This window comes from Leucoraja erinacea, chromosome 14 (genome assembly GCF_028641065.1).
Source record: "Leucoraja erinacea ecotype New England chromosome 14, Leri_hhj_1, whole genome shotgun sequence".
Lineage (NCBI taxonomy): Eukaryota > Metazoa > Chordata > Chondrichthyes > Rajiformes > Rajidae > Leucoraja > Leucoraja erinaceus.
The window spans coordinates 835,437-861,182 of record NC_073390.1 but is presented as its reverse complement, the minus strand read 5'-3'; the positions used below and the strand labels follow the sequence as shown (position 1 = coordinate 861,182).

At 44.2% G+C, this 25,746-nt stretch overlaps 1 protein-coding gene across 1 annotated transcript in view; it reads left to right on the top strand.

The window, feature by feature from the left end:
- The first annotated feature begins 2,813 nt into the window (after positions 1 to 2,813).
- LOC129703181 (erythropoietin-like) overlaps positions 2,814 to 25,746 on the top strand; it is a 71,731-nt gene continuing 48,798 nt past the window's right edge. Inside the window, exons 1-2 of the mRNA XM_055645356.1 lie at positions 2,814 to 3,440; positions 3,914 to 4,041. Coding sequence (XP_055501331.1) covers positions 3,401 to 3,440; positions 3,914 to 4,041 — 168 coding nt within the window. The 5' untranslated portion in view covers positions 2,814 to 3,400. The remainder of the gene's footprint in view (positions 3,441 to 3,913; positions 4,042 to 25,746) is intronic.

Genomic DNA, 25,746 nt, shown 5'->3' with positions numbered 1-25,746 from the left:
AGTTCCAGCAGCTGTGCTTCTACCTTCACCACATTTGATAACAAATCTCAAGAATGTACATGTGTAAAGAGATTTGCATATCATTGTTTGTACTTTTGCATAAAAATCTTGTAAATATTAAAGAAGATGGTTTCTTTGTTGATCAGATTATGTCATTTCAAGACATAATAAATAATTTTAGCAACTGATTATCTCAAGGAGTATTTGAAACCAAATTTCGAACTCCTGTAAAGATGGAATTAAATCTACCACTTAGAAAGTCAAGCTGCATTTAAGTTTCAATTCTAAACTGGAGATTATTTTCTGTTCTGCATAGGTGGTCATCAACTTAGAAATTTGGAAATTCCCTGTCCTGTTTTCAGTTTGCAAACAATACACGAGGTTTGAAAAGTTACTTCGAGAGTCAAGAGTGAATAGACAATAGACAATAGGCAATAGATACAGGAGTAGGCCATTCGGCCCTTCGAGCTAGCACCGCCATTCAATGTGATCATGGCTGATCATCCCAAATCAGTACCCCGTTCCTACCTTCACCCCATATCCTATGACTCCGCTATCTTTAAGAGCCCTATCTAGCCCTCTCCTGAAAGTATCCAGAGAACCGGCCTCCACCATCCTCTGAGGCACAAAACTCTCTGTGAGAAAAAGTGTTTCCTCGTCTCCGTTCTAAATGGCTTACCCCTTATTCTTAAACTGTGGCCTCTGGTTCTGGACTCCCCAAACATCAGGAACATGTTTCCTGCCTCTGGCATATCCAATAATCTTATATGCTTCAATACAATATCCTCTCATCCTTCTAAACTCCAGAGTATACAAGCCCAGCCGTTCCATTCTCTCAGCATATGACAGTCCCGCCATCCCGGGAATTAACCTTGTAAACCTACGCTGCACTCCCTCAATAGCAAGAATGTCCTTCCTCAAATTAGGGGATCAAACTGCACACAATACTCCAGGTGTGGTCTCACTAGGGCCCAGTACAACTGCAGAAGGACCTCTCTGCTCCTATACTCAACACCTCTTGTTATAAAGACCAAAATGCCATTCGCTTTCTTCACTGTCTGCATGGTTACTTTCATTGACTGATGAACAAGGACCCCCAGATCCCGTTGTACTTCCCCTTTTCCCAACTTGACCCCATTGAGATAGTAATCTGCCTTCCTGTTTTTGTTACCAAAGTTGATAACCTCACTGCATCTGCCATGCAGCTGCCCACTCTGCCAAAGTGTCCAAGTCACCCTGCATTCTCATAGCATCCTCCTCACAGTTCACACTGCCACCCAGCTGTGTCATCTGCAAATTTGCTAATGTTACTTTGAATCCCGTCATCTAAATCACTGATGTATATTGTAAAAAGCTGCGGTCCTAGCACCGAGCCTTGCGGTACCCCACTAATCACTGCCTGCCATTCTAGGAACCCGTTAATCCCTACGCTTTGTTTCCTGTCTGCCAACCAATTTTCCATCCATGTCAACACTCTACCCCAAATACCAATAGCCCAAATTTTGTCCACTAATCTCCTATGTGAGACCTTATCAAATGCTTTCTGAAAGTCCAGGTACACTACATCCACTGGCTCACCCTTGTCCATTTTGCTAGTTACATCCTCAAAAAATTCCAGAAGATTAGTCAAGCATGATTTCCCCTTCGTAAATCCATGCTGTCTCGGACCGACCCTGTTACTGCTATCCAAATGTGCCGCCATTTCATCTTTTAAAATTGACTCCAGCATCTTCCCCACCACCGATGTCAGGCTAACTGGTCTATAATTCCCTGTTTTCTCTCTCCCGCCTTTCTTAAAAAGTGGGATAACGTTAGCTATCCTCCAATCCACAGGGACTGATCCTGATTCTATTGAACATTGGAAAATGATCACCAATGCTTCCACGAACCACTTCCTTAACTACCCTATGATGCAAACCATCAGGCCCTGGGGATTTATCAGCCTTCAGTCCTATCAGTTTAGCCAACACCATTTCCTGCCTAATGTGGATTTCCTTCAGTTCCTCCGTCACCCCAGATCCCCTGGCCACTAGTATATCAGGAAGATTGTTTGTGTCCTCCTTAGTGAAGACGGATCCAAAGTACCTGTTTAACTCCTCTGCCATTTCCTTGTTCCCCATAATAAATTCACCTTTTGCAGTCTTCAAGGGTCCAACTTTGGTCTTAACTCATTTTTTCCTCTTCACATACCTAAAGAAGCTTTAACTATCCTGCTTTATATTCTTGGCTAGCTTACCCTTGTACCTCATCTTTTCTCCCCGTATTGCCTTTTTGGTTATCTTCTGTTGCTCTTTAAACATTACACAATCCTCTTGCTTCCCACTCATCTTTGCTATGTTGTACCTCGCTTTAATTTTTATACTGTCCCTGACGTTACTTGTCAGCCACGGTCACCCCTTGCATATCTTGGAATCTTTCTTCCACTTTGGAATGAACTGATCCTGCACCTTCTGTATTATTCCCAGAAATACCTGCCATTGTTTTTTCCACTGTCATCCCTGGCTGGATATCTTTCCAGTCAACTTTGGCCGGAAAGATACCCTAGCAGGGATGACAGTGGAGCATATGTGTGTGTGTGTGTGCATAACATATGACTACATATGAGTCTATGTATTCATGTATATATACAAATACACAAAGTTACATAAAAACTAAATACAGTCCTCGCTGACATGCTCCACGTAAGCAGCAGTAAAAAAAAAATCCATGTACCCACCTCTAATGAAGTTTCGCAACTCTGAGCAATGACAAGTTTATTTTTGCTGCCCTGCAGATGTGTGCAGGACTCAGTCTGTACCTTGCACATCTGGAAGAAAATCTAGGTTGAACTAACTACCGAAAACTGGACATAATTTATCAGTAGGACGCAAGTACAAAAACTACTGTTATATGATCGCCATATAACGTGTCCCACAGGAGAGACGTATTGACTGAAATGGGTTCAATACGTACACAGTAGTGTCAGTTTTTGTCGGACTAAATGGCAAGTATTTGTTTTAATAAGATGCAGCGAAATGAACCAGCGCATGAGACAGACAGCACTAACTGCTGCTGTGGGATTGTTGAGAACAGAATAACGCCTTGCATCCTTACACCCATTCCAAGATTCTCCAGTATATTAAACGTATGGCTCATTGTGTGGAACAAATGCGGCAATGTGTTTTACTGTGCTATTAATTCCCACGGAGACTGGCATGCAGCACCCCACACTGCTGAAATCTACCGGCGTTTTCTTAGTTTTTCGAACGAAAACTGTTCCTGTCTGTGAAATGGTGAAATGATCCACTTAGCTTGGTGATGTACTTGATTCATATAAACGGGAACGTCTTTGCTTTCTTCGCTTGACGTTGTGGAAATTTAGTGAGATCACTGGGTTTGTCGAGATGTCACTGTTTCAGATATGCAGAACAATTTAAGTACCGGAAGTCTCACAACTTATTGTAAGTGATAAAATACAACTCGTCTTCATAATTTTCAACGAGAAAGTAAAGACACAATTCTGTGAAATTGAGGACTCTTGCTCTCTCTCAATTAATATAAATGGAAAACAGATTGAGACATGAGGGATCAAGGCATGTAAGGGAAGAGGAAAGTAGAACTCGCTGGTTATGGATATAAATGGTAAGTAGATTGAACACGTTTGACGGTTAAAGTGGCATTTTTCTGTTTGCTGTTGTTGCTTAATTGAAAACAATTCAGAAATATACATTTTGTTAATTAGTGCGTCGAATAATGCACTTTCTCATCATAAACTAGAGAAAGAACATGGATTATATTTGGATCTTTAACACTGCTTTTGCGTTTCTCCCAGAGATTGTACAATGCAGTGTGATTGCACCATAAAACCAGCAACTGAAAGTGCACATTGCGTGGCATCAACGGTACTAAGTGGTCTTTGCAATTTAAATTGCAGGTTTTTTGCTGCTCGTAACATGCCTAGTGCAGAGCAGACTAGCAAAGGTTGTGCCGTGGCGCCCCCTGTGTGACAACCGTGTCATGGACAGATACATCAGGGAAGCGAAAGACCTGTTGAAGGCGCCGGTAAGATCACTGCAAGTTTCCGCGCTGAACTGTCCGCTCTATTTAATGTCATCTCAGACAGAACCTCTATTCCAATATGCCACGTACTTTCTAAAATGCTTCGAACAATTATAGTGGGAAGGATGTGAAATTAAGTCAACCTGATGCAGTTGCATAGAACTTGCTTATTAGGCAGATCGTAGCGGGCAGGTTTCATGATTTAAGTCAGACTGTGGACATTGAAACGTCGGATGCTCAAAGTAACGAGAAGGGGGGGGACGTAAGGAAATTGTGGGTGCTCCGGGACCTGAAGCCCGTGTATTTGAACAAACGTGAACCTAGATAAATAAACAGGATCACTGTGATTGTTGGAAAAGCACAGGGGTTCGACATTCCTTTGCTCAAACGTAATGGCCAAAATAAATATCATTTTTTAAGTGCCTGTAAAATATATGAAATGTTAGAAATGGCCAGCTGGTAAAATGCGAACCAGGTGAGGGGAGCAAGAAGTATGTGGGATAAGACACGTCTCAGATTTAACGGAATTCAAGATGCGCCTGGGGAAACGAAGGGAGACAGTGATAGATTTAAAATCTTTTTCCCAACTTTACTCCCAAATTTAATCTTTCTACTCGAGCGCCGTCTGTATTTATTTTGCGGGTCTCGCTTTAGTTCAACGTGTTGCGGAAGCATCAGTCAGAAGTGAATCAGGCATGTCTGCTAACTCAGCAAGTTTTGTGCAGCTTAACCACTTCATTGCCAATTCATGGCAGTTTCCCATTTCAAATTAATTCGTTTTCTGCGTTCTGTCTATTTTTTCTCATTTTCCAGTTATCAGTTACTTTTGGCTTCGTGTGTTCTTTGTCCTTGCCGGCTCTGTGGCCGCAACGCTCTCTTCTTTGTACTTGACGGATTAAAGATAGCACAAGTTTTTTGCTAAACTGTTAAACTGTTCCTTTTCCCTGACTCTCAATCTGAAAAAGGGTCTCGACCCGAAACGTCACCCATTCCTTCTCTCCAGAGATGCTGCCTAACCCGCTGAGTTACTCCAGCTTTTTGTGTCTATCTTCGGTTTAAATCAGCATCTGCAGTTCCTTCCTAGACATACCGACTTCTCCCTCAGTTAGCATCAATGAAATCAATGAAAATGACTTGGTCATTTTTGCTGCTCATGAAAACTTCCTATGTTTGACATTGTATCCGTGTAGAAAATCATGAGGGTAATAGATAGAGTGAATGATTTTATAGGAACCCAAGGGGCAACCTGTTCACACAGAGGGTGGTGGGTGTATGGAACCAGCTGGCAGAGGAGGTAGTTGAGGCAGCTACCATAACAACTTTAAAATAAATTTGGACAGGTACCTGGATAGGGAAGGTTTAGAGGGGTATGGGCTAAAAGCAGGCAGGTGGGATGGGCGTGGATGGGGCATCTGGTTGGAATGGGAAAGTTCCAATACAGGTTTCACTTGGTCCTGCACTAAGGGATCTAAATCTGACAGTTTTTGACGAGGTCATTACGGCATATGGTCATGTGATAGGAGCAGAATTAGGCCATTCCGCCCATAAAGTCTGCTCCATCGTTCAATCCTGGCTGATATATCTCTCCCTCCTAACCTCAATTTCCTGCCGTCTCCCCATAACCCCTGAAAATATCCATTGACTTGGCCTCCACAGCCTTCTATGGCAAAGAATTCCGCAGATTCACCACCCTCTGAATAAAGAAATCCCTTCTCATCTTCTTCCTAAAGACACTTTTAATTCTGAGCACACATTCCATAATATTAAGGTGCAAAGGAGTGCCTCAAACTCTTATTTTACAGACATTTGTTGGATGTGAGATGAGCATCCATCTCTTTGCTTAATGCACCAATCCAGCCAAACTCCTGAGTTTTCCTCAGTGGCATTTGATTAAAGGTTACAGATGTGGATCAGAAATTTTGCCTTGATCACATCAATTTGAAGAAGTAATCAAAAACGTTAATGAGGAAAAAGCCCTTGTCTATATTGACATTGTCTATATGAACTTCAGCAAAGCCTTTGATAAGGTACACAAAAATGCTGGAGAAACTCAGCGGGTGCAGCAGCATCTATGGAGCGAATTAAATAGGTGACGTGTCGGGCCGAAACCATTTCTTCAAGCGGAATATGAGGTGCTGTTCCTCCAATTTCCGGTGTTTTGGAGGAACAGCACTTCATATTCCGCTTGGGGAGTCTGCATCCTGCGGGCATGAACATCGAATTCTCCCAATTTTGTTAGCCCTTGCTGTCTCCTCCCCTTCCTCAGCCCTCGGGCTGTCTCCTCCCATCCCCCAGCCCTCGGGCTCCTCCTCCTCCTTTTTCCTTCCTTCTCCCCGCCACCCCCTATCAGTCTGAAGAAGGGTTTCGGCCTGAAAATGTACCTATTTCCTTCGCTCCATAGATGCTGCTGCACCCGCTGAGTTTCTCCAGCATTTTTGTGTACCTTCGATTTTCCATCATCTGCAGTTCCTTCTTGAACACTAGATCACATAGGATCCTGGAGCAGGGAGCCAACTGCATGGGGAATTGGCTTCATGGAAGAAAGCTGAGGGTGATGGTGGAAGGTTGCTTTTGGGTCTGAAGGCCTGGTGTGTCTCAGGGATCGGTGCTGGGCCCATTGCTGTTTGTGGTTTATATGTCAATGATTTGTATGCAAATGTACAAGGCATGATTAGTAATAGCCCTGTCCCACGGTACGGGTTCATTAAAAAAAAATTCAAACTCATGGTAAGCACGGGGAATGAACGTAGTGGGTACGTCAGAGCTCGGGGACGTCTCTTAGTGCTAACGGCAGGTACTCGGGAAGACTCGCTAACGGCAGGTAAGCACGGGAAGACTCGTGAAGATTTTTCAACATGATGAAAAATGTCCACGAGAGCCCCGAGTACCGACAGGTGGCCATTACCGTAAATCTCTGAGTCGGATCAGAGCAAACTCAGGAGAACTCTTGGAATGAACTCGTACCGTGGGACAGGGGTTTAAGTTTACAGGTGACACTAAAGTAGATGGTATCGTGAATAGTGAAGTTGGTTATCACAAATTATGACAGGATCTTAATCAGCTAGGCAAGTGTGCTAATGAATTGCTAATGGAGTTTACTACAGATAATTGTTGGTAAGGAATTAAATCCAATTCTTTGCAAGAAATGACATTGGATCAGAAAATGTAGAATCCTTGTGGGTAGAGTTAAGAAACTGCAAGGGTAAAATGACTGATGGGAATTATATACGGCCCTCTGAAGAGTTACCAAGATAAAGGGCACAAATTACATCAGGAGACAGAAAAGGCATGTAAGGAAGGCAGTTACAGTAGGCCTGAGGGATTTCAATATGCAGGTAGACTGGGAAGATCAGGTTGGTAATGAATCCCAAGAAAATAAATTGTTAGGATCTCTATGAGATGGCTTCTTAGATCAGCTTGTGGTCGAACCCATGAGGGAAAAGTTAATTCTAGATTTGGTGCAGAGTTATGAACCACAGTCATTGGGGAGCTCAAGGTGAAGGAGGCAGTGATTATAACATAATAGAATTCAACCTGCAGTATTGGAGGGAGTAGCTGAAATCAGATGTATGGGTATTACAAAGGCATGAGGGAGGAGCTGGCTAAAGTTGATTGGAAGGCCACCCTGATAGGAATGATGGTGGAGCAGCTGTGACAGGAGTTTCTGGGAGTAATCCGAAAGAAGCAGGATTTTTTCATTCCAAAGAAGAAGAAACATACCTCGGGGGGAATGAGGAGACGGTGGCTGACAGCGGAAGTCTGAAAAGAAGGATGGGCTGGCTCTGGAGAGGGTCCACGTTTACAAGAATGATTCCAGGAATGAGTGAGTTAGCATATGATGAGCATTTGACAGCACTGGGCGCCTACTCACTGAAGTTTAGAAAGTTGAGGGGTGACCTCATTGAAATTTACAGAATAATGAAAGGCATAGAGAGGGTGGATGTGGAGAGGATGTTTCCACTGGTGGGCGAGTCTAGGACCAGAGGTCACAGCCTCAGGATTAAAGGGCGCTCTTTTAGAAAGGAGGTGTGGTTAATTTGTAGAACTCATTGCCACAAGGGCTGTGGAGGCCGTCAGTGGATAGATACATTTTTAAAGGCAGAGGTAGACAAATTCTTGATTAGAATGGGTGTCAAGGGTTATAGGGAGAAGGCAGGAATATGGGATAAGGACGCAGCAATCAGCCATGATTGAATGGTGGAGTTGACTCAATGGTCCAAATGGCCTAATTCTACTCCTATAACTTGTGAACTTGTGAACTTGTGAAGTCAAACACAGCATAAAAGCTCAAGAGAAGGCATATAATATGGCAAAGATTAGCATTAAGCTAGTGGATAGGTCAGCTTTTAAAAACCACTAGAAGGCAACTAAAAACGCAATAAGGGACGAAAAGAAGAAATATGAAGTAAGGTAGCCAACAACATAAAAGGGGGTACCAAAGGGTAAAAGAGGGGCAGGAGTTGACATTGGATCGCTGGACAATGAGACTGGAGAAGTAATAATAGAGAACAAAGAAATGGCAGATGACTATTTACATTGGGTTTACTTGGGTTTTTAGAAAGCCTTTGATAAAGTGCCACACGTGAGGCTGTTAAACAAGGTAGGAGCCAATGGTGTTAGAGGCAAGGTACCAGCATTGATAGAAGATTGCCTGACTGGCAGAAGGTAAAGAGTGAGAATAAAGGAGTCTTTTCTGGTTAGCAGCTGGTGATTTGTGGTGTCCTGCAGGGTTTTCACCTTATACAGTAAGTTAATGATTTGAACGATGGATTTGAGGTGACCAAGTTTGTGGATGTTACCAAGATAGGTGTAGGGGCTGGTGGTGTTGAGGTAACAGGAAGTCTGCAGAAGGACCTGAACAGGTTGGGAGAGTGGGCCAAGAAGTAGCCAATGAAATATAGCATAGCAACGTGTACGGTCATACACTTTGGTAGAAGGAATAAAAGGTATAGGCTATCTCCTAAATGTGGATCTGATTCAGAAATCGGAGGTGGGAAGGGAATCGGGAGTGCCGCTGCAGGAATCCCCAAAGGTTAATTTGCAGGCTTACCCAGGTTGTGGTAAGGAAAGCAACTGCAATGTTAACATTCATTTCGAGATGAGTGAAATATAAAAGCAATAATGTATTGCTGAGGCTTTATAAGGTGCGGGTCAGATCACATTTGGAATATTGTGAGCGGTTTGGACACCATGTCTGGGGTAGGTTATACAGGCATTGGAAAAGGGTCCAGAGGAGGTTTACGAGAATGATCCCCAGGATGATTGGGCTAACACAGGAGGAGTCTTTGATGGCTCTGGGCCTGTACTCGTGGTGTTTAGAAGAATGCGGATGGATTTCATTGAAACCTACCTTTAAATAACAGAGTGGATGTAGAGAGGATATTTCTAGTTGAGGAAGAGTCTAGGACAAGAGGCACAGCCTCAGAGTAAAAGTACATACATTTAGAATGAATATGAGGAGGAATTTCTTTATCTAGAGGGTGTTGAATCTGTGGAATTCATTGTCATGACTGAGGATGCCAAGTCATTGGTTGATAGGTAAATGCACTGTCTTTTGCCCAGCGAACAGGAATCGAGAACATGGGTTTGAAGTGAGGGGGCAAAAATGTAATTGGAAACAGAGGGTGTAACTTTTTTTATACAAAGAGTGGTGGGTATATGGAATGACCTGGAGGTAGTTGAGGCAGGTACTATCGTTACGTTTAAGAGAAATGTGGACAGGTACATGGATAGGATGGGTTTAGAGGGTTATGGGTCAATTGTGGCAGGTGGGACTAAAGTAGAGCGTGTGGTAGTTGGGAAAAAGGCCTGTTTCCACTCTGTATGATTTCATGAGACTCTATGATAGGTTCTTGATTAGTGTGGGTGTCAAAGGGTGTTATGGGGAGAAGGCAGGTGATAGTTGTGAGGGGAAAAGAGATCAGCCATGATCGAACGGGAGAGCAGGCTAGATGGGCTGAAAGGCATAATTCGCCTCCTATGTCTAATGGAAACTGTTATGATTGGAGGCAGCATTGACTGAAGGGCTGAATGCCCTCCTCTGTGCCATTATAAGTGTACGATGTGGTAACAGAATGATAAGAAAATAAAAATAGGATCAGGCAGACCATACATGGATGTCGGAGAGATTTTGATGATGTAATGGGCAGAATAGGTAACAGTGCACCATGAAAACCTGTATAAGGGCCACACTATTAAATACAATGAAAGGACATGGGATTTGTGGGGATTTGGGGGAGGGGGAGTGCTAATGTACAGATACAATGGGTTAATGGTCAGAAAATAGCAAGTCGGAATATACAATTCATTTTAAGGTTGGCAGACTTTGACTGGTGGAATATGTGAAGATTGTCCCTGGGCTCCAGCTGTTCACAATCTGTATTCAAGATTTAGTAATGGGATCAAGTGTAAAATACCCATGTTTGCTATTAATTGAAAGTGTGAGTGGTAAGAATGCTGTAGGGAAGAAGCTGTTACTGAACCTGGACGTTGCAGTTTTCAGGCCCCTTGTACCTTCTTCCTGATGACAATGGTGAGATGAGTGTGTGGCCAGGATGGTGTGGGTGCGAGATTAAGAGGTTCTGGTGTTCCTTAGCTACCCATGTAAACGAAGCACAATAAGTTAACAGGAATTTTCTTATGAACTTACGGATGCTGGAAATTTGAAATAAAAACAGAAAATACTGGAAATATTCAGCAGGTTAACTTGCAGGTGCAACAACAATCAGGAAGTTAAATGATATGTTGGCCTTGATTGCAAGACATAACAAAAATGGCCCCATGTAGGGAAGGATAGATTTGTGATAAATGGACAATGAAGAATCAACTGCTTCTAGGATACAGGTTGCATCCTATGAGAGGAGATGAAAGCAGATGGAGCCTATACTCTCTTGAGTGTAGAAGAATTAGAAGTGACCTCATGGAAAGATATAGGAAGATGCTGCAGACAGACAAATAATGCATGAGTAACTCAGTGGGACAGGCAGCATCTCTGGAGAGAAGGAATGGGTGACCTTTAGACCGGTCTTGAGACTGTAAATGCTGGTTTAAACCGAAGATAGACACAAAAATCTGGAGTGACTCCGCGGCTCAGACAGCTTCGCTGGAGAGAAGGAATAGGTAAAACACTCATGGCTGTGGTAGCGAATCAGGTTTAAAACATGGTGGTATAGTCGGAGAGCCAGAAGATTCACAGAGGGGGAGCAGCGAGAGAGGATGTTGCAGGTCCCTCGTCATATTCCTTTTCCCCAGAGATGCTGACTGATCCACTGAGTTACTCCAGCTTTTTGTAACTATCTTCATTGAAAGATATAATATTTTAAGGGGCCTTGACAGATTGATGCAAGAATGACAATTTCTATGGCTGGGGTGTCCAGAACCAGGTTTCACATTTTCAAAATAAGGTGTCAAATATTCAGTACTGAGATGAGAGGAAATGTCTTCATCCAGGTGTTTATGCATCTTTGGAATTCTCTAACTGGGAATACCATGATATACTGTACAATTAGATATATACATACAGATTACTGAATATCAAGATTCAAGATTAACACAATGTCATTTTGAGATAAATAGGTCCAAACGAGGTAAGTACAGGAACATACAAACCTGAGACCCAAGACGCAACATGATTATACATAAACATCCATCACATCGCTGTGACATGAAGGCCAAATAATTCACCTATCCACTGCACTCTATTAATCCGCTGTCATAGTCAGAGTCAAAGCCCCCGGCTGGCGAAAAGCTATTTCACATGGCCCCAAAGCCACGCCCTCAAGACCCCAAACTGGGTTCTTGATGTTTAAGCCACCGGCGTGCGCTCGCAGAGTCCCAATGCCATTCCAAGCCGGGAAAACGGTGTATGAGGCCCCGCTCCAGGAGTGGACCCCGCACTCGGGGGGATCAAGTGTCAAAAGCAGCGGGCGGAAAAACCTGGGGGGCTCCCAGAGGGGACAAGTCCCCCCCCAGTTGCCCCCCCATCCGTTTCCGAGGTCGGGCCGCAGGGCGCTCCACCCCCCCACCCGCTCCGGACTTGGCCAAGCCGCGACGATGAGGTGAGTTTAAAATCTCCGCTCCTTTGCAGCCCCAACGACAACGGAGACCCGACAGGTGGTCCGTGTGGGACTGATTAAAAGATCGAGGGCGCCGACCTCCCTCCCACCCCCCCCCCCCCCCCCCGACACACAACGTCAGTCTGCAGGCAATGGGTAACGGGTCATGATGATAATAAAAGCGCGATGATTGGAGGCCGCTGCTGACGAGAGTCGCGCCGCCTACCGTACAGGGGGAGTGGGATTGACAATTAGGATAAATGGAGTAATGAGGTGAGTATTTGGAGGAGGGAGACGTGGCACAGTCCTGTGCCTCATCCACAGCCAGGATCAATCCCGGCCGGTTCTCCGGTGCTGTCCCGTCCCCAGCCGAGTGCCCCCCCCCCCGCACGGGTGGCCAGAGAGGTCGGGAGGTAGACGCGAGCTGTACCCCCAGGCCCACAGCCAGCGCAGAGAAGCAGCGCTAAACCCAGCTCAACTCTGCCTGTCCCGCCAGGTTAACCTGCCTGGGCTTGTGGGAAATATGGCCAGCGCGGAGAAGCAGCGCTGGTATCCCGTCAGTCCAGTCAGGGCTGTAGGTTAACCTGGCGAGACAGGCAGAGTTGAGTTACATTTAGCACAGGATTGAGCCTCCGAAGCCTCGCGGGTGTGTGTGTGTGAGTGTGCGCATGCCAAAAAATTGTGTGTCCCCCTGTCCCCCAGTCCTCCCCATATTTTGATAGCGAGTTTGGTGCCTGGACAAAAGTGATGATGATATATGATAAAACAGGGAAGCAATGGCATCAATAATGAAATAAACAAGAACCCCATAGTGATATAAATACTTATGTCAAAACCATTTGTTTTGTCCAAGAACTGTGTTATGAACTAAAGTTGTGACTTTGTTCCTGACACTTCCTTCATTTCAACCAAAATAGAGATTAAGTTTAGTTTAGTTTAGAGATACAGCACAGTATCAGGCCCTACTGCCCACTCATTCCGCACTGACCAGTGACCCCTGTACATTAACATTACCCTACACACACCAGGGACAATTTACAATTTATACCAAGTCAATTAACCGACAAACCTGTACGTCTTAGAGTGTGGGAGGAAACCGAAGATCTCGGAGAAACCTCACGTGGTCACAGAGAGAACGTACAAACTCTGTACAGGATCGAACCTCTGGTGCTGCAAGCGCTGTATGGCTGCAAGTCTACTGCTGCGCCACCGTGCCTCCCTAACACAATAACCTGCTTTGGTGTCTCAAAACTAGGGAAGAGAATGTAAGCGAGTCTTCACCAAGTTTGCCATTCACTCACATAAAACAGAATACACTGGATACACTCAGCAGATCAGACAGCATCTGTAGAAAGAGAAACAATGAATGTTTCCGATTGCAACCCCACACCAGAGCTGATGAATTCCCCCTCCCCCATCTTTCATTTCCTGGATATTTATCATTATTCATTATCTGGTTTTACATGTGTGTGTTCAAGATGAGGCAGTTGGACAGAGTCAATGACCAGAATGAATCTTTCCATAGAGAGGGAAAAAACGGAATTACTCGTACCCGAGTAAGATTTACTGGACATTTAAAGAATTTAGGAAAAGTTTTGTTCCTTCAGTATGAATATTCTCAACATTAATTGGCCAACTTTCAGGAAACATCAGAAAGCTATTAATTAAACGGCTATGAATGAATTAAATGGCCGAATAAATTCAGCATAGGTTTAACAGTTACAATTATAGCAAATCAACAAATGTCAATAAAAAGATCTACACTTTGATATTACCAATGGTATAACTTGGTAGATATTTGCACTACAACTTTAAACAAACTTGTGACACTGCAGCATATAAACTGATCATAGATACAAGAGATTTATTTATTCCAAATGAATCCCAGTATGGAAATACTCATATGTTTCTCTCAAACCTAGCCAAAGCTGAAATTTAAGACGTTCACATCAGGCTGGTAGAAAATGACTGAAATAAATCACATTATGATTTAAGCTGAAACAGAATATCATGTACACGGAAGCAAAGTTAATCCCTTCTGCATATGTGGGGTATTCCCTGTGAGTTAACATTGGCAACTGCTTATCCAGTCTGCAGATTTGAAAGCATAACCGGTGGACTAGGTTGTGCATCAGTGCAGGTCAGGCAAATATTAATCTCAAGATAAATGATTGAGGAAGATCATACCCAGCTTAAAGATTGTGCTTCCATCCTTCTTACAGAGAACATAGAACATTGCAGCAAAGGAACAGGCCCTTTGGCCCAAAATGTCCATGCTGAACATGATGCCAAGTTAAAATAATCTCCGCTGCTTGTACATGATCCATATCCCTCCATTCTCTGCAAAAAAACACTTAAATGCTACGATGGTGTTTGCCCCCACATTGCCATTGGAAATGTGTTCCAGATACCCATCATTATTTATGTTAAAAATTTGCCCCGCATATCTCCTTTAAACTTCACACCCTCACTGTCCGTAACTCCAACAATTTTGGTTTGGTCTACAAACTTATTGAACAACCCATCTCTATTTAAGTCCAAGTCGTTTATGTATGTCATATATATATATATATGACCTATGAGGTCCCAGCACAGATCCCTGTGGAATTCCACTATTACAGACTGTCAGCAAGATTGCCCTTCCACCACAATCCGTCTTCATTGAATAATCCAGTTATAACCATATAATATAACCATATAACAATTACAGCACGTAAACAGGCCATCTCGACCCTTCTAGTCCGTGCCGAAAACATATTCTCCCCTAGTCCCATATACCTGCGCTCAGACCATAACCTTCCATTCCCTTCCCATCCATATAACTATCCAATTTATTTTTAAATGATAAAAACGAACCTGCCTCCACCACCTTCACTGGAAGCTCATTCCACACAGCCACCACTCTCTGAGTAAAGAAGTTCCCCCTCATTTTACCCCTAAACTTCAGTCCCTTAATTCTCAAGTCATGTCCCCTTGTTTGAATCTTCCCTACTCTCAGTGGGAAAAGCTTTTCCACGTCAACTCTGTCCATTCCTTTCATCATTTTAAAAACCTCTATCAAGTCCCCCCTTAACCTTCTACGCTCCAAAGAATAAAGCCCTAACTTGTTCAACCTTTCTCTGTAACTTAGTTGCTGAAACCCAGGCTACATTCTAGTAAATCTCCTCTGTACTCTCTCTATTTTGTTGCCATCCTTCCTATAATTAGGCGACCAAAATTGTACACCATACTCCAGAATTGGCCTCACCAATGCCTTGTACAATTTTAACATTACATCCCAACTTCTATACTCAATGCCCTGATTTATAAAGGCCAGCACACCAAAAGCTTTCTTTACCACCCTATCTACATGAGATTCCACTTTCAGGGAACTGTGCACAGTTATTCCCAGATCCCTCTGTTCACCTACATTCTTCAATTCCCTACCATTTACCATGTACGTCCTATTTTGATTTGTCCTGCCAAACTTCCAAGTCACTGTAAATCCCGTGCATTTCAATCTTCAGGCTACCATGAAACACTTTATCAAATGTCTTCTAAAATCCATGGGGGTAACATCTACTGCCCTACCCTCCCCAATCATCTTTGTCATCTCATCATAAAACGTAATTAAGTCAGCATCACCATTCAATATGATCATGACAGATCATCTAAAATCAGTACCCCACTCCTGCTTTCCCCCCATATCCCTTGATTCCTTTAGCCCAAAGAACTAAATCAAACTCTCTCTTGAAAACATCCAGTGAATTGGCCTCCATTTCCTTCTATGGCAGAGAATTCCACAGTTTTTCTTCATCTCAGTCCTAAATGGCCAAACCCTTATTCTTAAACGGTGGACTCCCCCAACATCGGGAACATTTTTCCTGCATCTAGCCTGTCCAATCCTTTAAGAATTTTATATGTTTCTATAAGAAGCCCTCTCACCCTTCTAAATAAACCTGGTGAACCTACGCTGCACTCCCTCAATAACAATAATGTTCTTCCTCAAATTAGGATACCAAAATTGCACACAATACTCCAGGTGTGGTCTCACCAGGGCCCTGTACAATGACAGTAGGACTTCCTGGCTCCTAAACTCTAATCCTCTCGCAATGAAGGTCAACATACCATTAGCTTTCTTCACTGCCTGCTGTACCTGCATGCTTACTTTCAGTGACTGATATACAAGCACACCCAGGTCTCATTGTACCTCCCCTTTTCCTAATCTGACACCATTCAGATAGTAATCTGTCTTCCTGTTCTTGCCACCAAAGTGGATAACCTCACATTTATCCACATTATACTGCATCTGCCATGCATCTGCCCACTCACCCAACCTATCCAAGTCACCCTTCAGCCTCATAGCATCCTCCTTGCAGCTCACACTGCCACCCAGTTTTGTGTCATTCGCAAACTTGGAGATGTCAAATTTACTGTAATTCCCTTGTCTAAATCGTTACTATATATTGTAAATAACTGGGGTCCCAGCACCGAGTGTTGCGGCACCCCGCTAGTCAAGTCAAGTCAAGTCAAGTTTATTTGTCACATACACATACGAGATGTGCAGTGAAATGAAAGTGGCAATGCTCGCGAATTTTTGTGCAAAAAGACAAACAACCAAACAAATTATAAACACAATCATAACACACATATACCTTTACATAATAAATAATGTTGACAACCTGGTGCTCAGAAAACAATCTGGCTCTGAACACCAGGAAAACAAAAGAGCTCATTGTCGACTTCAGGAGGCACAGCACCGACTTAGTCCCCCTACACATTAACGGCGAGTGTGTGGAGAGGGTCAACACCTTCCGGTTTCTCGGCGTCCATATCGCTGCTGACATCTCCTGGACGGACAACACGACGGCGGTCATCAAGAAGGCTCAGCAGCGGCTGCACTTCCTGAGGGTCCTCAGGAAGCACAACCTGGACTCTAACCTGCTGCTGACCTTCTACCGCTCGTCCATCGAGAGCCTGCTGACATACTGCATTACAGCATGGTATGGCAGCTGCACCATGGCAGACAGGGAGAGGCTTCAGAGGGTAACCAGGACAGCGCAGAGGATCATTGGTTGCCCTCTCCCCTCCCTGATGGACATCTACACCTCCCGCTGCCTTAGCAGGGCAAAGAAGATCACCAAAGACAGCTCCCATCCTGCGTTTGGACTGTTCGACCTGCTGCCCTCTGGAAGGCGCTATAGGTGCATCAAATCCAGGACAAACAGACTCAGGAATAGCTGCTTCCCGAGAATTATATCTACCATAAATTCAAATCCACACATGCACTGACTACACCGCCCAACACGGACTTCCATCTGTATATATGTATATATGTATGTAGCGCCGTAGAATTTGTGCACCTATTCCCCCCCCCCCATCTCCCTTCTGTTTTTTTTTTCTGTTTCTTGTTTTTTGTGTAAAATTGTATGTATGCACTGAGTACGAGCAGCTTTCAGTTTCACTGTACATGTATAGTGACAATAAATGGCATATCATATCATATCATATCATAATGGAAGGAAAAACATTCAGTAGAGTTAGTCCCTGGTGAGATAGGCGTTTACAGTCCGAATGGCCTCTGGGAAGAAACTCCTTCTCAACCTCTCTGTTCTCACCGCATGGCAACGGAGGCGTTTGCCTGACCGTAGCAGTTCGAACAGTCCGTTGCAGGGGTGGAAGGGGTCTCTCATGATATTGTTGGCTCTGGAGTTGCACCTCCTGATGTATAGTTCCTGCAGGGGGGCAAGTGAAGTTCCCATAGTGCGTTCGGCCGAACGCACTACTCTCTGCAGAGCCTTCTTGTCCTTGGCAGAGCAATTCCAAAACCAGATGGTAATGTTCCCGGACAAGATGCTTTCCACCGCCGCTGCATAGAAGCACTGGAGGATCCTCGAACACTCTGAATTTCCTCAATTGCCTGAGGTGGTAAAGGCGCTGCCTTGCCTTACTCACGAGTGCTGAGGCGTGTGATGCCCATGTCACTGCCTGCCATTCTGAAAAGGACCTGTTAATTCCTACTCTTTGCTTTCTGTCTGCCAACCAGTTCTCTATCCATGTCAATACCCTACTCCCAATAACATGTGCTCTAATTTTGCACATTAATCTCTTGTGTGGAACCTTGTTAAAGGTTTTTTGAAAGTCCCGATACACCACATCCACTGGCTCTCTACTTGTTACATCCTCAAAAAATTCAGGAAGATTAGTCAAGCATGATTTCCATTTCATAAATCCATGCTGTCTTTGACCGATCCTGTCAATGCTATAACATCTTTAACAATCGACTCAAACATCTTTCCCACTACCGATGTAATTCACTGTTTTCTCTCTCCCTACTTTCTTAAAAACTAGAGTTACATTGGTTATCGTCCAGTCCACAGGAACTGATCCAGAGTCTATAGAACATTGGAAAATGACCACCTATGCATCCCCGATTTCTAGGGCCACCTCCTTGAGTACTCTGGGATGCAGACCATCATGCCCTGGGGATTTATCTGCCTTCAGTCCCAACAGTTTGCCAAACTAATTACCTAACTAATTTGCCGACTAATGTGAATTCCGTTCAGTTCCTCCCTCCCACTAGATCCTCGGTCCCCTAGTATTTCCAGAAGATTTTTTGTGTCTTTCTTAGTGAATGCAGAACCAAAGTACTTGTTTAACTGTTCTGCCATGTTTTTGTTTCCCATTATGAATTCACCTGTTTCTGATTGCAAGGGACCTACATTTGTCCTCTCTAATATTTGCATTTTTACATATTTAAAGAAGCTTTTAGTTTTTATATTTCCCGCAAGCTTTTTCTTTCATGCCCCCCCCCCCCCCCCCCCCCCCCCCCCCCCCCCCCCCCCCCCCCCCCCCCCCCCCCCCCCCCCCCCCCTTTGTCCCTTGTCTGTTGAGTTCTACATTTTTCCCAGTCCTCCGATTTGCTGCTTCTTCTGGCCAATTAATATGCCTTTTCCTTGGATTTAACACACGGTTTGAGCTGCCTGCACCGTTTTATTTTTTCGCCAGACAGGGATGAACAATTTTTGAAGTTCATCCATGCAGTCTTTAAAACTTTGCCATTGCATCTTTACCGTCAACCCATTAACCATAATTTGCCAGTCGATCCATGTCAATTCCCGTCTCATACCTTCAAAGCCTTTCTTGAAGATCAGAACCCTCGTCTCTGAATTAACCGTGTCATTCTCCATCCTAATGCAGAATTCCACCATATTATAGTCACTGTTGCCCAAGGGGCTTTGCACAACCAGGTCACTAACTAATCCTTCCTCATTACACAATACCCAGTCTAGGATGGCCTGCCCTCTAGTCGGTTCCTCTACATATTGGTTTAAAACCCATCCCGTATACATTCCAGGAAATCCTCCTCCTCAGCACTGTTCCCAATTTGGTTGGCCCAATCTATATTTAGATTAAAGTCACCCATGAAAACCACTGTACCTTTGCTACACGCATCCCTAATTTCCTGCTTGATGCTGTCCCCAACCTCCCTACTGCTGTTTGGTGGTCTGTATACCACTCCAACAAGCGTTTTCTGCCCTTGGCTATTTCGCAGTTCTATCCATACTGATTCTACAGCATCCAAGCTAATGTCTTTCCTTGCTATTGCATTAAATCTCCTCTTTAACCAGCAATGCCACCCCAGCTCCTCTTCCTTTCTGTCTATCCTTCCTGAATGTTGAATACCCCTGCATGTTTAACTCCCAGCCTTGGTCACCCTGGAGCCATGTCTCCGTAATTCCAACTATAATATATTCCATAACTATTAACAGCGCATTCAATTCATCTACCTTATTACGAATGTTCCTTGCATTAAGGCACAAAGCGTTCGGATTTGCTTCTGCCCTCATTTTATGGCCCACTGTCTCCTTTCATTGGTTCCCGTCGCCCTGCCCTGTTAGTTCACTCCTTTCCTACAGTCTTTTTCCCGTTAGCTGCATGCATACACTTCCACGTATTGATCTCACTGTCCTCCATTTATTTCTCTTTGGAGAAATTGCATGTGAAGCACTCATTTAGTGCCTTCCCTGCATTGAACACAGCATTAAAAGCACAAGCCTTTTGGGCCTCAATGTCAGTGCTGAAGATCTGCTATCTACCTGCACATAATCCATATTCCTGCATTTCCTATATATATCCATATGTCTATCCAAAAACCTCTGGAATGCCACTGTTATATCTGCCACAACCACCAACCTTGGCAGCGTGTTCTAGGCACTCACCATGCTCTATGTAAAAATGTTGCCCCACACATATCCTTTAAAGGTTGCCCTCTCAGTTTAAATCTATGCCTGCTAGTATTTGATTTTTCAATCCCAGGAAAAATGTTTTAACTGTGTACCATATCTATATCTCTCATAATTTTATACACTTCTATCAGATCTTCCCGCATACCAGAGAAAACATCTAAGCCTGTCCAATGTCTTGCTCTAACTAATACCCCCTAATCTAGACAACATTCTGGTAAATCTCCTCTGCAGCCTTTCCAAAGCCTCCTCATCCTTCTTGTATGAGGCAATCAGAACTGCACACAATATTCCAAAGACAGCCTAACCAAAGTACTATAAACCTATTTCATTTTGATTAAAACCATAGATAAAGTGATCTTTTTACTGGATAGACTATTTACACTTTTGAATCTCTTCATTTGCCGATTCCTACCCCGAAGTAACAATAGCTCTCCTACCACTGACATGAGGCTCACCCATCCATATTTCCTTGGATGCTCCCCACTTCTCTTAGAAACATAGAAAATTAGGTGAAGGAGTAGGCCATTCAGCCCTTCGAGCCTGCACCGCCATTTGATATGATCATGGCTGATCATCCAACTTAGTATCCCATCCCTGCCTTCTCTCCATACCCTTTAGCCACAAGGGCCACATCTAACTCCCTCTTAAATATAGCCAATGAACTGGCCTCAACTACCTTGTGGCAGAGAATTCCATAGATTCACCACTCTCTGTGTAAAAAATGATTTCCTCATCTCGGTCCTAAAAGTCTTCCCTCTTATCCTGAAGCTGTGACCCCTAGTTCTGGACTTCCCCAACATCGGGAATAATCTTCCTGCATCTAGCCTGTCCAACCCCTTAAGAATTTTGTGTTTCTATAAGATCCCCCCTCAGTCTTCTGAATTCCAACGTGTACAAGCCGAGTCTATCCAGTCTTTCCTCATATGAAAGTCCTGCCATCCCAGGAATCAGTCTGGTGAACCTTCTCTGTACTCCATCTATGGCAAGAATATCTTTCCTCAGATTAGGAGACCAAAACTGTACGCAATACTCCAGGTGTGGTCTCACCAAGACCCTGTACAACTGCAGTAGAACCTCCCTGCTCTTATACTCAAAATCTTCTGCAATAAACATTGGTCACTCTCCAGTCCCGTGGCTAGGGAAGATACAACAATCTTTGTCAAGACATCCGCAATATTCTCTCTTGCCTTTCTGACTAAACTGGGATGAATCCCTTCAGGTACTGGGGATTTATCCATCTTAATGCTCCTCAAGAGACCCAACACCTCCTACTTATTAATTTCAAACTGCCTTTGCATATTAGCATTCTCCACATTTATCTCAGTCATCCATTTCCTTCTCCTTGGTGGAAACAGATGCAAAGTACTCATTGATTACATTTCCTTTATCTCCAGACACCAAGCATAAATTCCCTTGAGTGCTCCTACCCTGGTTACCCTCTTGTGTTTAATCTTATATTACTAAATCTCTGATCTTGACCGCTTTTGGCCGACTGTGCTGCGATGTCCGAGAGAACGCCGCCACCTATGGCTGTCATTTTTGACCACCTCGCCCAGAGCCCCCCTCCACCATATGACTGCGGAGGATTTTTTCCGTCGATGAAAAATGAGAGAGATATTAATGTTTTTTACAAAATTCCCCATTCTTTCTGCTGCCCCTGTTGGCGGCAGGGGGAGGGACTATAAAACCATGAAGTGTCGTGCCTTGCTCAGTCCCTGCCAGACCAAGAAGCGAGAGGGTCACGGCTCTCTGAGCTGTGAATAACACTGAACACAGTCTACTCCAAGGTGAGTCTTCTCGATGCGGCTGTAAAGTGGCTGCAGCCCTTTTTAAAACGTTTGTGTTCACAAAATGAATTTTGGTTGTCGGGTGTCTGCAGCCCAATTGCTTGCCTCGCCTTTTTTTAACAAGTTTGTGTTCACAAAATGAATTTTGGTTGTCGGGTGTCTGCAGCCCAATTGTTTGCCTTGGCTTGGCTCATTGCAACAGTTGGATGCCTGCCCAAGCATCCATACGGCCCACAATGTCCATACTAGCCCTCTGGAAAGCAGTACCTTCAGCCCGCAACATCCATACTAGCGCAACAGACAGCCCCCCTCCCCCCCTCCCCCACTGGTGAGCAGTATTGGAATTGGTGGAGAGGTGGAATATTGCGTTGGTGACCAGCCCTCCCGTGAGATGCTGGGACCCAACGGGTCCCACTTAGTCTAATTTAGGTATAAAAGCTTTGGGATTTTCATTCATATGACTCGTCAAAGCCACTTTGGGACCCCTTTTGACTGCCTACGATTTATTCCCTTCCTCCTTATATTCCTTGCATGTACATTATTTTTCCCTCTTTCGTGTATATACAAAAAGCATTGGGATTTTCTTTAATCTGATTTGCCAATGCCATTTTGTGGCCCCTGTTGTCCTTTCTAATTGCCTGGTTGGGTTGGATCCAACATGCTTTATGTCCCTCAAAGGCCCTATCTGATATTTTCTAAACCTTGCACACAATTCCCTTTCCCTTCTCCACAAATTTACAACCTCTTTCATCATCCAAGGCCTCAGATTATCTAGGGGCTAGTGGAATCAAGGGATATGGGGAGAAGGCAGGCATGGGTTATTGATCTGAGATGATCAGCCGTGATCACAATGAATGGCGGTGCTGGCTCGAAGGGCCGAAAGGCCTCCTCCTGCACCTATTTTCTATGTTTCTATCTTGCCATGTGTATCGCTCTTCCTGAATTCTGCTCAGCAGGATTTTAAAGGATTCCCACATATCAGATGTGAATGTACCCAATAACAACAGCCCACAATTTACTCTCCCTAGCTCCTGCCCTCTAATGCTGTAATCAGCCGTACCTTAATTTAGTACCGTCACCCAAGATCCAGATTTATCCTTATTCAAAACTATCTTAAAACCCATGGAGCTGTTCCCAAAATATTCTTCCACTGAAACACAGGTGACCAAGTTAATTTCCAATACAAGGTCCAGAATGATTCCTCCTCGAGTTTGACTATCCACATCTGTTTTGGGAAACCCTCTTAGATACACCCAACAAATTCTGCCCCATCTAAACCATTTGTATTGAGTAAATGAATATAGGGGACATTTAAATTGGCCACTTTAACAACCCTGTTCTGTAGTGTGTGCAAATATCTATTCCTCTATCTCCTGCTGGCTATTGGGAGACCTACAGTATAACCCATGAGGTTGATTTCTCCTTTGTTATTTTTGAGCTCTATCCATTTTGCCTCAATGGACCAACCCTCCAGTACATCCTCACTGAGTGCCTCCATGGCATTCTCCCTGATTACTAAAGCAACTCCTCCACCTCTATCTGACACATCAATGAACCCTAGAATGTAGAGTTGCCAGTCCCGTCCCCCACACAGCTAAGTCTCCTTAATGCCCACAAGATCATAGTTTCATGCACCACCCAGCCTCTACGTCCATCTGCTTTACCCACAAAGCCCCCCTTGCATTGAAATAAGCACACTTCATTCCATCTGATTGGCCAAATTCCTTCAACTCTATTTGCCTATCCTTCCTTTGAGATTTATTGCCCATAATCTCTCCCATCATTTCTTTTATTTGTTGACCTTCTGCTCTGTTTCCCACTCTGCTGCCATTCTAGTTTAAACCTCCAGAATAGCATTAACAACTCTCCCTGGAAGATTATTGGTCCACCTCCAGTTCAGGAGCGACCCATCCCCCTTGTACAGGTCACTTCTGCCCCAGAAGAGATCCCAGTAGTCATAAAACCAGAATTCCTGCACACTGCACCAACTCCTCAGCCACTGTTATTCCTACCCTCACTCGCACACGGGACACAGTGTAATTCAAACATTAAACTCATAAAGTCCTGCTTTTTAACTTTTGGCCTAACTCACGATATTCACTGCAGGGCTTCATCCCTTTTCTGAACTATACCATTGTGCCAATGTGCAGAACAATGCCTGGCCCTCTTGACAATGTTCTGCAGCTTCCCCGAGACATCCTGGACCCTGCCACCAGGGAAGCAACATATCACCCTGAAGGAATGTGTAGGAGGGAACTGTAGATGCTGGTTTACACCGAAGATAAACACAAAATGCTGCAGTAACTCAGCAGGACAGACAGCATCTCTGGATAAAAGGAATGGGTGACGTTTTGGGTTGAGACCCTTCTTTAGACTCATCCTGAAGTTCTGTTTATGCCACAGACCTCCTGCCTGTCTCCTTAACTGACACGTCTCGTATCACTGCCTGTCTTCACCCATCCTCGCAATGCCACAGACCCAGGCGTGATGCCACTCACCTACTGCATCTCACACTGTAGCAGTTTTCAAAAGGTTACACCTGTTTTCAAGGGAGATGGACATGGAGGTTCCTGTAGTCTTGGTCATGTCACCCATCTACTTCCTGCCTGCCCCTTGGGGTAACCTCCTCACTCTAACTCCTATCTGTGATGCTGTCAAGATCCAACAAGATCCTTAAGTAAGCGAGGCACAGCTCCACCTCACACAGGTGTAGTTCTCAAGATATTGGAAGTATTCCTGATTTCCCACATCCTGTAGGTGGACACAGTGCTGCTCTTACTGGCATTTTCACTGCGCAAGAGGAACTTGTGGAAAGACAATGAAGCTTCACTTTGTATTACTCTCAGCCTCCCAAGCCTAAACCTCAACACCTACCCTCAACATACAGCACTTCCTCTCAACTCACAGCCGCTCCTCATAGACCACTCCACTATCCTTCACTGTGCCTCTCAGTGAACCAGTCCAACGGCCCTTTTCAAAGCTTTCCTGCTACTGTGCTGCTCTTCCATTGACGGAGTCAATTAAAAGCACGAGGCGGTATTCTGTTATTTGTTCCACTTGTGTGGCTGTTATAGGCCGGGTGCCATTTTTGAGAATGTTTTTCTATTCTCTAATGCAATACGATCTGGGTAGGAATTCGGTGTGGTTAGGGCAGAGGAAAAAGTTTATGTGTCCATGTCTGATTGTTGTACAGCAAGGCTTGCTGGAACTGGAAATGTATAAGGTGTAGGGCCACACAGTGGCGCCGTGGTAGAGTTACTGCCTTACAGCGCAAGACACCCGGGTTCGATCCTGACCATGGGTGCTGTCTGTACGGAATTTGTACATTCCACACTCCAAAGACATACAGGTTTGTCGGTTAATTGGCTTGGTATACATGTAAATTATCCCTGGTGTGTGTAGGATAGTGTTGGTGTGTGGGGATTGCTGGCCAGCACGGACACGGTGGGCTGAAGGGCCTGTTTCCGCACTGTATCTCCAAACTAAACTGAACTAAACTCAACGAGAGTATAGATTTTGGGATTGTCTGAATGACTAACTTTATGATAGTTGTTCATAAATCAGCAATGATCCGTGTGTGAACTACCTGATGGCATTCATTTATTCTCTAAATTTCAACAGAGAATTAAATCCTTGCAT